The following is a 13509-nucleotide window of genomic DNA, read 5'->3' as shown; positions in this document are numbered from 1 at the left end:
TTACACTAATGAACTATTTTAAGTGGCGGAGGAACTGTGTGTTCGGATTACCACTACTAATAAATTAATATTTTTGTTTAACATGCGTTTAGTTCATCATATCACTTTGAAGATGTTAATTAAAGGAGTTATCCGGAAAACAACACTATCCAGGTGCGCAGGTAGGGGACGCAACAGGAGGCAGTAAACGAGGAAATGCTTCTCATTGTGTGTGTATTTGAGAGTGTGTGTGTGTGTGTATGTGGGTGTGTTCTTTTCCAGTGAGCCGCTCCGGTTAGTCACTCAGTTTTAGTTTGAGAAGTGTTTAAGAAGGAATGAGCGCGATTTGCGTGGCGTTTGGAGCATTTAAAGTATTTTCAACACGCCGATCTTTTGTTATATATATAGGTAATACACATTTAACAAGAAACGTAAACGCGTTTTTGGAATTAGCCGACTGTTTCGCCTTATTGAGCGAATTAAAGCGAATGGTTAGGCAGCGACAGTGACTCGTGCTGATTCAAGTTAAATCTTACTGTATTTTTTCGCTGATATAAAGCTCAGTTTTTGGATGTGTCAGAGTTTCTTTTCAAATGTCGTGGACGAGCACCATGAGTAGTGGATACAGTAGTTTGGAAGAGGATTCAGAGGAATATTTTTTCACTGCCAGAACTTCTCTGTTCAAGAAGCCTTTGCTTAAACCTCCGAACCTCAAGGTGAATTGTTATTTATTTATATTGTTTATTATGTTGTTTGTTTTGGAAGTTACATGCTTTATTGTTACAACAGCAAAGCACAACCACGTGTTATATATAGTTTCTAACATATCTATGATGTCAGGGCATACACGTAGGCTATGATATACATTAACTGATTGGGATTAAGATGGTTTAATATTCACACATTTAGACTTTCTCCTTAATAATACAATTTCAGAAAAGTATTGTTAGCATATTCTAAATAAGGAAAACATGTTAGTATCATTGAGCAGTCATTTAGATAGAGCTAATGTCGTTTTGAAATCATACTTGCATGAGATTTCAAACTAAATATTCAAAGTAGCATGGTAAACTATATAGGGACTGTCACATGTTGTCCCTGGTCAAAAATGAATGAATGTGGTAATGTCTTTATTTTATTATTATTATTATTTGTAATTTCTTTATGTATTTTTATTTAATGCAAACCCTGGCTTGTATATAGTTGTTGCTAGCTATGTATGCTGGCTTTGTTCTGCAATAAATAAATAATCCAAAAAAAAAAAAAAATGAATGAATGTGCAAATATAAGACCAACTTTACCTCACTCAATAACTAGTATCCGTTTGCTTTGAAAAGTTTAGCCTAGTAAATATAATTTCTTTCTCTATAGCTGAATAATTCAGTGTTTTAAACAAAGCATTAATATATCTTTAGTTTAGGTGTGAACGTGCTATATTGTATTTCTTGTTATTTACCTTGCATAGGTGAATGTCTCTATATGAACTGCTCTACAGGCTTGTCCTTGATATGAATGACCTTATAATAATGGCTCTTTTGTGTTGGATTGCACCAATGAAGTGCTGTTTATGTTTAAAACATACTATGGGCATTGGATGTCACTGTAGTACATGTTGCTTTGTTTCTTTGGTCATTTTATGGGCTTAATAATGAATTGTGCACATTAAACCACTAGTTTGTTTTGGTTTATTATGCATATTATCTTTATTTGAATGTGCACGACTTATGGTTTGTTTAAAAGCATTACGTCATGCCATCATGGCAGGGAGGTTATGATGAAGTAGGTCACTCTTAGCTCATGAAAGCCGTTTTTTGTTCAGTGTCTTTGTCTTGTTCTCAGTTGACTGACATCAGCATGTCCGGATTAAAGACAACTGCTCATAATTTCACAGTTTTATTGGCTGTGTTGAGTCTCTAGTGTGACTGACCTCATGTGATTTGAATATGGCCTCCACATGGTCATGTGTGACTGCATGGAGGACTCCAAGAGAAAAGATTCATAGCATCACCCCCACACTCCAGTCAATTACCCAATTGTGAGACAAATGTCAGTGGAGAGAAGTTTTTGCGAAGTTAATGTTGTCATGTGACTTGTGTTTTCCGGGGGGAAACTTTTACACATTGTTTATTGGGTTTGTTCCAAACCCCTAGTAATCAGTCACCTACTGTATATATAGACACATTTTTAAGTCTAAATATGACTCTAATATATTACACACAGACATTTTTTCAAAAAAGAAGGCATTTCCAGGATTCATCACAATTCATTCCTTCATACTTTGACTTTTATTCATGCTAAGAAGTTAGCTCAAACTGTGTTTTTAATTTAAAAACAGTAAACCTTTTGTTTTATTTGGTTGTGCATTAACAAATTATTTTGGCGGCATGAAAATGTAAACTTTTGAAAGGTTTTCAAAGTACAAAATTTGTGTATTTGTAAACTACGAAAGCACAATTTTGTGAAAAATGTGTGTTACATGTTCAGTATATAAGCATTCTTCAAAGTAAATACAACAATGGTACAGTATAATATTATATTTATATATTATATATATATATATATATATATATATATATATATATATATATATATATTAATTTCTATATTTATAATATTGCTGCCTGTGCCTTAAATTTTTTAGTTCAAATGAACTTTTCTAGTCATCTCAAGTCAAGTTGAGCTTTGTTGTCATTCTGCTACATGTGTGGACAAACAGAGGAACGAAATGTTGTGTCTCGCAGGACAACGGTGCTACATAAATGAATCATAAATACAAACAACACTGGACCTATGCATAACTAACATATACTATAAGATTCTTAACCATACAATTAAGACAAGTACATTTACATGAGACTGAACAAAGTTGTGCAGGATATTGTGCAAGAGAAATATTAAAGGTGAATATTGTCCAAAAGAGGTTTCTCAACTAGGGTTGGGCGATGTCGACCAATTTGGCATCGTACGATGTCTAATGTGAAATATCGCGTCATAGGCGGTGGTGAGTTAATTATTTATGAATAATTAATTCATTCATAATGAATTAATTATTTGTAGCCTACCGTTTCAACTGCCTGACCCACATGGTCTTTGTTTTACCCATAACCAAATCATTAATAAATTAAGATAAGTTATTTAAATTACCACCTGTCAATCACTTTTTCCGCAGGACTCCTAAATTTAAAAAAAGTCTATTTCCTACTAACATTTGAGCGTGTTCTTAAACAGTGCTGATTTACCTTTGTGTTCACGTGCTCAACAGAAATGACTGTGATTGGCCGTGAAGGTCATCAGTCACTGCTGTTTACTGAGTATAACCACAGATACAGACACTGGAGCGTTTCAAAGTCACGTCGATCAGCTGGTTTGTCTATAAGCTGACATACAAGCGATCCGCTGATGAATCATGGCTTTAAAACGCTCCAGTGCCTCTATATCTGTGGTTACACTCAGTAAACAGCGGTGAGTTCAGTGAACTGATGCCCTTCGCGGCCAATCACAGTCATTTCTGTTGAGCACGTGAACACGATAGCAAATCAGCGCTGTTTAAAACGCGCTCAAATGTTAGCAGGAAATGGGCGTTTTTAAAATTTCCGTATTAATTAGTACCGAATTCCAATATCGTGACAACCCCAACAGGAAGACTCAACAAACGGTAATAATAAACGTTTACAAAGCTACTTTTGAAAACCACGATTGCAAAATATATACCCATGCCTTATGTCTGATGGCTGGAAAGGTATTAAATATTTCTAAATTGTTTCAATATTGGTGTCTGTGATGCAGCGAGTCCAAATATTGTTGTGTAGACAGTGACTATACTAGAGGTGTGAACCTATATTGGTCTCACGGTTCGGTTCGGTTACGATTATCATGCCATTGATTCGGTTCAATTCGATATCTCGGTGCATCACGGTGCATTGACGATGCTTTCCATATATAGTGTTATATTTTAGGGGGGAGGCTATAACATGCTGTCTGTATAAACACACAGACACACAGCAACACACTGTCTCTCATTCAAACACATTCACAAACATAAACAGCATCAAACAAACAAACACACACACAAACAAACACACTTAAGCCCTTGCAACAGGGAGAGCTCGAGCTGAGCAGAGCAGAAAAACGAAGAAAAAAAAAAATAAGCACTTTTCCGACGGTCCCTTACAGAGAGCTCCTCTCAGCGCGAGCTCTGTCGGCTAAAGTAAACGCAGACTGCGAGGGCTTAAACGGAGCAGTGCTCGTAATGTCGAGCGAAAAAAAGAAAGACAGCTGTGAAACATAACCAGCTTTGTCTTTCTGTAGGAAACACACTTTAGATCTTTTTAGGGTAAGCGTTTTTTGAGTTATTGCCGTCCATAACTGAAAGTGTGTCAGGAAAATCGAAAACAAAACCAACTGGAGCGCGCTCATTTCTGGCGCCCCACTGGATATACAGCGCCCTAAGCATTTGCCTATGGTGCCTATGCCACGGGCCGGCCCTGAGTTGGCTGAGTGTTGTAAATAACGACGCTCACCTCCCTTGCGACAGAGCGCATAGGAGATAAATGACGTCACTACATAATAACCGGTTATGGTTATTACTGAATCGATACCGAATTGTCCGCGTCTGCATCGCGGTGCACCGAAGAAACAATTTATTTTGATTCCCCTAGACTATACAATTTGCTTTAATGTGTGATATGACTAAAAGTGGTCATATATGAATATTTTCTCAATTCAAATGAGTAGCAGCTTGGACACGGAAACAGTATACTACACATCATGACTTAACAAGGGTATAGATCGTCTTGACGGTGTGGTCATTTATACCTAAATTTAAAAATGCAAAGAGAAACCCTTTCAGCTTTTAATCACACTTTTGAGTAACTCCACCCTGATTCTAGTCAGTAGAAAGCAAGGAAAGCTCACTAGATGCGTAGTGCTTAAGTCAAATTCCAGACGTAGGAATGTGCACGCTACTCAAGCAGATGAATCTGTCGCGTAATGCAGCAGCTGTAGAAGGAATTGCTCAAAAATGAATGAGTCAGTTCCTTAAACCACCCGGCATCTTGCTATAGCTCACTTCCTCTTACTTCACCCTTACTAATACACCCCTGCCCCCCATGCAACTCCCAAACTATTTCATCATCGGCAAAGCCAACCGAAAATTCAAGTTCTTGCTCTTCCTAGAAGGCCACTTGCGCAAATATGTGGGAAATGCAAATAGTTACCTTCGTATCTGCAAAAAAAATGAGTGTTCACCATTCTCAAGTTCCTAGCAGAGCAGATATGACCTGTGCTTCATGTGTTTTGTCACCCCTTGCATGCCACAAATGCACTGACCCTGGGAAACAGCTGCTAGGGCAGGCCTGCAAAACAGCAGGATCATGGGGGTTTGTGTGGGACACATACAGCGCTCGGTTCATACTGAGCAACATTAGGACTATAATAACTCCGTGTGTTGGCTTGAAGATCAGTACAGTACTTGTATTGTTGCATCAACTTGTACAGTACAAACGCCAATGATGAGACGTCACATTTTAGAGTTTACATCAAATTAAATTGGCTAACTTTACATAAAAATACATATTTATATACATAGAAAGTGTATCAAATGAAAGTAATGAATGGATGTATATTAAATATAACTTAGAGCTGCACAATGAATCATTTCAGCATTGACATCACAAATATGTGCATCCACACAGTAGTCAAAGCATTGTATAAGTGTGATATTTTATAGTTAATGCATTCAGGCACAATACATTATAACATTATAGCTTTAACAAAGATATATTATTTATTTGCTGAAGACTGTACAGTGTTTTTTTGTATTTAAATACTCAGTTTCTGTACCTCAATACTCTAAGACTCCCATGAAAACCATATATCATTTGTAATTTGCTTTGACATGTTTTTCTGCCTGTCATTTATTATATTTTATGCATTTTATTTTTATGTAGATACTTTACAAAATTACCCCAATCAATCTAAAATGAATTATTTTCAAATAAAGCTTTTTTATTTATATATAAATTGTATTTATTATTAATTTTATGTATTAATTTTATGTATTTATTAATTGCAATATATACTGCAAAAAAACTAAATATTGCATTGTCAGTTTTTTTTCCAATATCGTGCAGCCCTAATATAAATAAATAAAAAAAGTTCCAATGTCAGTCAGTCTATATTAATCTAAAACTGAAATAAGATTCTCATTCTGAACTCTGCTTATTAAAATGTATCGAAAAGAGTCAGTCATCATACTAAATTGTATTATTTTAAACACATAAAAGCAAGTTGATTGAAGAATTAAAAAATGTAAATTACAGTTACTAATTACACTGAAAAAATGGTTCATTGCAAAATGTTGCAAACAATATATATAAGCTGAATTTAAACAAACACGTTTAACATTACTAATTGTTTACAACCACTTGCCTTAAAAAAATCTAGTGAATAAGTTTTCAGTGTATTTTAATCTGTATATACATGCATGCATGCATACAGTGCTCAGCATATGTAAGTACACCCTCACAAATCTCTCTTTTAAATTCATATTTTTAATAGGAAGCTTTACAAGGTTATATTTGAGCATATACATTACATTAGTCAGTACTGAAGCCAATTCTGAAGCTCGTCTAACAAAATAACTTACGATAATGGTCCAAAAACTAGTACACCCACATTTATATGTTATAGAAAAATATTAAATACAAATTTCAAAAAGTGGAAAAATCAAGAGGCAAAAAAAAAATAAGAATTGTTGCAATTTTGTAGGTTGTACTTTATTTTTTCAATATTTTGCTAGAATTTAATTGTATTATCTTTTAATTTCTAAAAATGTTTGGGGATAAAAATATTATTTTAATAAATGTATCTATTTAATAAATCTGTTTTGTTTAAATGCACCAAAATACATCGCCTATATTCACTGAGAAATGGAGAAACATTTATTTTCAAAATGGGGTCTGCTCAATTATGCTGAGCACTGGATATATAGTAGTTTTTATCAAAGCAACAACTGCATTCAAAAAATCTTAAAATAGAAAATATTTTGCGCTTTATCTCTACAGTGGATGAGAGAGTGTGAATTGCTGAACTCAGAATCGCTGAAAGCATTTTCCTGGTTTTCTGAAAGCTTTGCTCTTCAGGATAGTATGGGGGAAAGGCCAGGCACTTATCTTCAGTTTGCAGGCTGTTTTTATAACTCAATGCTTGATTTAGCGGAAATTAAATCAGCGGTCGTACACTGACTAAACTCAAAAGTGCCTGCTGCGGTTGTATACAGAAGCTCATGTTTTACCTGCGGATTAAAGCGGTCGGTTGCATGTTTACAGTATCCCACTTTGTTTTTGTGGCTGAGTTCCATTTGGTGGCGAATGGTTTGCGAATGACGTCTTCGGCCTTGAATATTCACATGCTTTTGCCAGCACAGCCACCGAATACACAAAGTAACTTAGCTGTGAACTCTTGTGAAGGTTTCGCATCCATTGTTTAGCTTTTCCACAAGCTTTTCCTAAAACTTGCTGAATGTTTCAGCCGTCGAGATAGTGATCAAAGCACTTTGAGTCATTACGTCAGTTCTTCGCTAGGGTTCAGATCATTTGGACTGTTATTAGCGTTAATGACCTTCATGTCAGCCATGCTTGGATAGATAAAACTAAACCTTGAGGATGTTAATGCAAACATAAGCTCCAGGGTTTCATGAGTGCAAACGCAGGAATAAACTCTGCTGTTCACAGGACTGAAAGTAAATGTTTATTTCACACTATCCACCTCTTCTCAAACTAACAAGTAGACATTTATAGGCTGCTAAAACTTTTTCCACAGATATTTGAATCTTATTAATGGCCAACCAAAAGCCATTCATTTAATGATGGATTTATAAGTCACTTTGTGGCAAAGAATGAACGTTTATAATAAATAATTGGACATTTATAGCAGATATTTAGGTTTAATTAGGTTTGTGTAAAGTAGGCCTAAAATCTTACATATAATGTGTCAAAATATATCATTTAACCTCAGAATGTAGATAAAAGACATACAAAATGGTAGATTCCTTCAAATATTAAACCTATTTTGGGGCCATTAAAAGTAATAAAAATACTGTATTATTTTAATAAGCGTTGTTAAAAATATTTTGAAATTTAAAGTATACAGAATTTAAGTCAGTTTATCTTGTAATAAGAATTTAAAAGCATTAAAAAAATAAACAATGGAAAGTATCTTAAGAGTCCTATAGATCAGTGGTCCCCAACCGTTTTTTATTTATTCATTTATTTTTTTACCACTTCAGATTGGTCACAAGTTTTTGTTTATGTAGAAAATTAAGAAGCGCTTCAGTGTTTGATTGTTCTGTATTTGTCTGAGATAATTAGTCTACAGAAATGTGTATATTCTTGTACATAGTTGTTGTCACCTGACTCGTGGCATTCTGAAAGTTGAGATGTTTTCAACTTGGCACGCCTAAAAGGCACAAGCCACGTGACACTCTCAATATGCAAGCCGTGCACCTCCACTGGAAATAACAGACTTGCACATGGAAAAGACGCAATATGTGAACAGCCGCCATCATTTGTAATCTCCAGCAGTTGATCTTCTTGCACAGCCTTGCTGGATTCACCTTATTTGTTGACAAATGGGTTGCGGATCCATTCCTTGGCAACCCGTGGGTCCTTCACTGGGCCTTTTCTGCTCTGCAAAGAAACGCTCCCAAGACGTCTGTTTTTTACTCATTTTGCTAGCTTGTGGGTTGATTTTTGGCGAGATGACCTAAGAGAATACGGTCATTTTTTTTTTTAAATAGAGATTTTTCAAAATAAAAGATTGTTCAGACTACTGAAATACAACTGAAATGATTAATGATTTCTTGTCAAGGTAAAATTTATTGTCTCTCGTAGGAGAAATTTGTTTTAGATAAAAGGTACTGATGTACATAGACACCAACAAGACAACATATAACATGCATGCACATTAAAATCTAATCTTAAAATGCCTCCTAATATTCCATAAAATCAGTCATTTAAAAATAAAATAAAATATAATGTGCCCCACTGCCCTCATATATGCCAACCAGTCCAATTATCTTAATCTTTGACCATCCTACCCAACTTGCTCATTGATCAATTTTTATTTATTTATTTATTTTTTTATTGTATGCCCATATTCACAAAACATTAACATCAAAATGTTGTAGCATATTAAAGAGAATGTAAGTCTTGAGAGTGAAAGTAAAAGAAATTAATGTAAGAAATAAAAAAATAAAATATACAGGTGAAAAATAATTAAAAGTACAATTACATCATCTTAGAGTAGGTTATAACAAAAAGTGTAAATGAATGTCAAGGATGTTGTGTTAATTTAAGAGAGCTCTTTTATGTACTCCCAAAGGGGAGACCAAATTGACCAAAATCTATCAGATTTTTTATGTTTGTCATAGGTAAGTTTTTCTAATGGTAGCCATGTAGCAATCTGTGATATCCACATTTTAAAAGATGGAGCTTGTGATGCAGACCAGAGTAGCAAAATACATTTTTTAGCTAAATTTACCAATACAATAAATAACTGGAATGCGTCTTTTTCAAACAGATTATTTGCTCATTAATCAATTTAATTGAAAAGGAAGAAAAGAATGTTTTTATGTTTATTATACTTGCATAACGGGACCCTGTATGCTCTCTTCTTGTGCAGCCCGGTACAAATTGGCACTGGGGTTGGGGACCAATGCTGTAGATGGTTGCGATTTTATGTACTAAATATATTTATTTTATATTCTTTAGATTTTTGGGTAAAACATGGCTTGTGCATATGCTAAATACCCATAACTTTGCACTGAAATTGCTACACAAAAAAAACTTCTCCACTTATGGCATGTTGAGCCATGTGTTGCTCTGTCCGTACCCTGCAAACTCCCTTTATGCTCCGCTGTTTTGTCTGAGTTCGTGTTTTGTGTCTGTCCCTTTCATCTCAGAATGGAAAGAATTTCACTCTGCTTGCTCTGTCATGGTCGAATAAGTCACTGTTACATGAACACATCAACTGGGTTCAGCGGTTTCAGATCTTGCATTGCGCAAAACCAACTTATTAAGACATCAAAACCAACTCTCAGAGGGCTGGAGCAATATTTTAGACTATTTTGGGACTGTTTAGGGAAGCGTCAGATTACAAGCCTCCAATAGGCCACTGTGTTTGTTTTCAAGAGGCATCAGGCTCAGCATAAAAAGAGCATTGCCACTTAATCTGATTAGCCCACAAAGTAGCATTGTGCGTCATGGAGCAGTATTTGATTATCATCCAGGTGTGCATCTCATTTATTATAATCTGCTTTTGATGATGGCAACGTCTAACTGCACCCACCCAAAACTACACCAGTTGCATAAAATACTACACCAGTGCATGAAATACTAGCAATTAAAGCCCCCATCAATATGATTTATTTAGTGTCTTTGATATTCTTGAAGCTTTGAAAATGGGTTGATATTTACAGACATCCCACTCTCCCTTGCGTTGTTCATGGCTCGGGTAGACTCATATGGATTTATATGTACAGCATCTGGTTGCAGTTTCGCAGAGAAGAGCTGTAATTACAGTGAAGAGGAAGATAAGACCAGATGAAGGTGGTTGTTCGGCCTCGCTGTCATATGGTCCATTGGTTCGATGTCACGCAAAACCTCTGCATAGTGAACTGAACTTTCCAACTTTGATTTGGAGCACATGTCATGGTTTGGAAATTATTAAGTTTCAAATCTGTATGCTACTACCCCAAATCAGAAAAAGTTAGGACCGTATGGAAAAGGCAAATAAAAAAAGAAAGTAGTAATTTCTAAAAGTACATTGACTTGCGTTTCATTGCAGATAATACAGCAAGCATTATTTAATGTGTTCCTCATGATTTAAAAAAAAATATTTTAATTTTAGTTCTTGCAACACTAAAATTAATTTTAGTTTTAGTTCTTGCAACACTTGAAAAAAAAAAAAAGTTGTATCAGTAAAGGATTTACCACTTTGTAATGTTGCCATTCCTTTTCACTATGCTTAAAAGATGTTTAGGGACTGAAGACTGCAAGTGATAAAGTGTTTCTGGTGTTACTTTGTCCCATTGTTCTTGCAAACAAGTCTTAAAGTGGGCATCAGTATAGAGCCTTTGTCGCATTGTTCCCTTCAGAATGCCCCACACATTCTTTATTGGAGACAGGTCAGGGCTGCAGGCAGGCCACTCAAGTACCTGTATCCTCTTCTTCCACAGCCAGGAGTTTGTAATGTGTGCAAAATGAGGAACACATTAAATAATGTTTGTCGTATTGTCTGCAATGAAATACAAGTCAATCATACAAGTAAATTTAGAAAACTTACCTTTTTTTATTTGCATTTTTCATACTGTCTAAACTTTTTCTGATTTGGGGTTGTATAAGAAAAGAGTTTTTTTTTTAGGGGTGCGTCAAAATGAAAATTCTGGGTCGAAACCGAAAATTCTGAATGAATTTGGCTGAAAACTGAAACCCAAAACTGCTTTGCAATAATTATTTAAATTAAAAATATATATTTTATTTACATTTTTATTTAATTAAACATTTTAATGTTTTAAAATTGTACTATGAAAAAGCATGTAAAACCATTATATTGTCTTACATATGCAAATCCACAACTTTCGCTGTAGTTTAGTGGCTTTTAGTGCAGAAATGTTTCTGCCGTCTCCTATTTCACAGTATTAGGTTATAAGATTAGAAAACAAACATGCATACATACACATTTCTCTCCGTAAAGAAATCAGAAAAGTGATTGAAACTAAGTGGACAAAAAAGAATGTGCCTCATTAATCTACTGTTGATGCGAATACCTTTTGATACTAGGTATAAACGTCCTTAATTGGAGCAATAAATGTAGTCTCAAAGTCCCGTCTGCTTCATGTACACAACAGTCTTACCATTAACACAGCAAGCTGTAACAGCTAAGGTTTGTCCTGTTTACAGTATATGATGTCATGTTTAATTTCAAAGAGGTTTCTGTTAAAGACCTGTGTTTTTTTTTATCATGCATAGATATGAATCCTTCAGGAAATGGTGTTTATACTCCAGGGTTTTCTTCGGGTGTTATCGCTTCCTGGATTTCGTTAGATCTCGCTGTCAGCTGTTTTATTCATGCACCTTAATCTAGATAAACATTTGTTGAAGCTTCCACTATCTCTGCCAGTTTGGAACCCGCGTTTTAGTCCTTTTTATCTACATCGATATTAGATTGTTTATATGTAACCTTAATGTTAGTCCAGTTGTTTGAGTAAAAATAATTCACATGATAAAACCTACCCACAATAGTTTGGTGCAGAGATAAGGCATGAGGTTTGGTGAATGCGACTTTGAAACTGGATAAGTTCTCCCAGTGCACACCTGGCATGTGTAACATCTGATCTCAGCCTCTTTCATTCTACGCCTTTGAAATCATTCCTGAGCGTCATAACTCTGGAATGACATCATCGCTGAGTGCTTCAGTTGTATCCTGTATCGCGGTGAACAATGGTTCTTATTCTCCTTATCGTAATGACTAAATCTGGATCTTTTAGTGTTGAATTTATGACCTTTTAGCACACTGAATTTAGACCTCTACAATTTTTTTTATACCTTTAGTACTAGGTTTATTTTGGTCTCAAATGATCATGCTCAGTGTACATCCTGTTAATGATACATTTGAAAGACTCCGTTGTTTGCTTTCCAACTGCAAATTAGCTAGACATTGCTCTCAGGAACTAACAGAGAGGCCTATTTGACGTCATGTGTCTTCCCTTTTGGCTAATATTTATTGCCAAGGTCATCCAATTTGGCTTTTTTATCTGATTATGTTCTGGTTTGTGATTTCAGCTTTGCATGGCATCGTAAACAACAGATGAAGTTTGACAAAGTTTTCCTCTTTAGTTTCTCAGAGTTCACAGCCATTGCGAGTGGGAAGATTTCTTAGGAATTATGACCCGAGACGTCAAAGAATTAGGTTATATTTCATTGTTTTCTGAGCTCACTGAAGGAACTGTACTCCCATCTGGCCTGACAGGTTTGTTATGATCAATCAGGCTGCCGCTGTGAGTCAGACGGTTCCACTTCCTCTCTGTGTGAATCAACCCCGGATCGTATTTAACTTGGCGTTGTGCAAGAAGGACAAGTCTTTTTGGTTTGTAAAGGACTCAGGTTCCTCACTTTCTTAAGAAGTCTTCTTTCTGAGAAAGTAGCAGACTGTTTTTTTTTTTTTTTTACAGTATAGTGTTGCCTTTAGTTGCAAGCAATAGTAAACACACCCTATTTTTATGGTTTATCTCATATCTTTTGTTATCAGTAATCTTTGAAGCTTAGTTTACCCATAAATCCCAAACAAGTCACAGGCACCTACTTGGGAATCGTGTGTAGTACTACAAATGCGTTCATTTTAAAGTAAACTGTCAGTCATGAGTTACTATTCCAGCAGAACTTTGTGACGTTGGGATGGAAATCGCTGGGAGGCATTGGTCAAGCTTTCCAATGAAAGCAGCTTGTGAGAGTCCTTGAGGGGCTCTTGCTT

The 13509-nt window shown here is 35.4% G+C and overlaps 1 protein-coding gene across 5 annotated transcripts in view; it reads left to right on the top strand.

Annotated features, from left to right (window-relative positions):
• Nucleotides 1-13509, top strand: part of rassf3 (Ras association domain family member 3) — a 65260-nt gene that overhangs the window by 32286 nt on the left and 19465 nt on the right. The window contains exon 1 of one of the 5 annotated variants that reach the window (NM_001442251.1): nt 3-161. The exons of 3 other annotated variants lie outside the window; for them this stretch is intronic. Coding sequence is in view for 1 of the 2 variants with exons in the window: in NM_001442247.1 (NP_001429176.1) it covers nt 573-695 (123 nt within the window). In the remaining variant the exon portion in view is untranslated. Of the gene's footprint in view, nt 1-2; nt 162-243; nt 696-13509 lie in introns of those variants that run through there. One more of the 5 variants, NM_001442247.1, reaches the window with a different exon arrangement.

The sequence above is a fragment of the Danio rerio genome, chromosome 4, assembly GCF_052040795.2.
Source record: "Danio rerio strain M-AB ecotype USA chromosome 4, GRCz13ab, whole genome shotgun sequence".
In the NCBI taxonomy this organism is placed as follows: Eukaryota; Metazoa; Chordata; class Actinopteri; order Cypriniformes; family Danionidae; genus Danio; species Danio rerio.
This window is presented reverse-complemented; position numbering and strand designations above follow the sequence as displayed.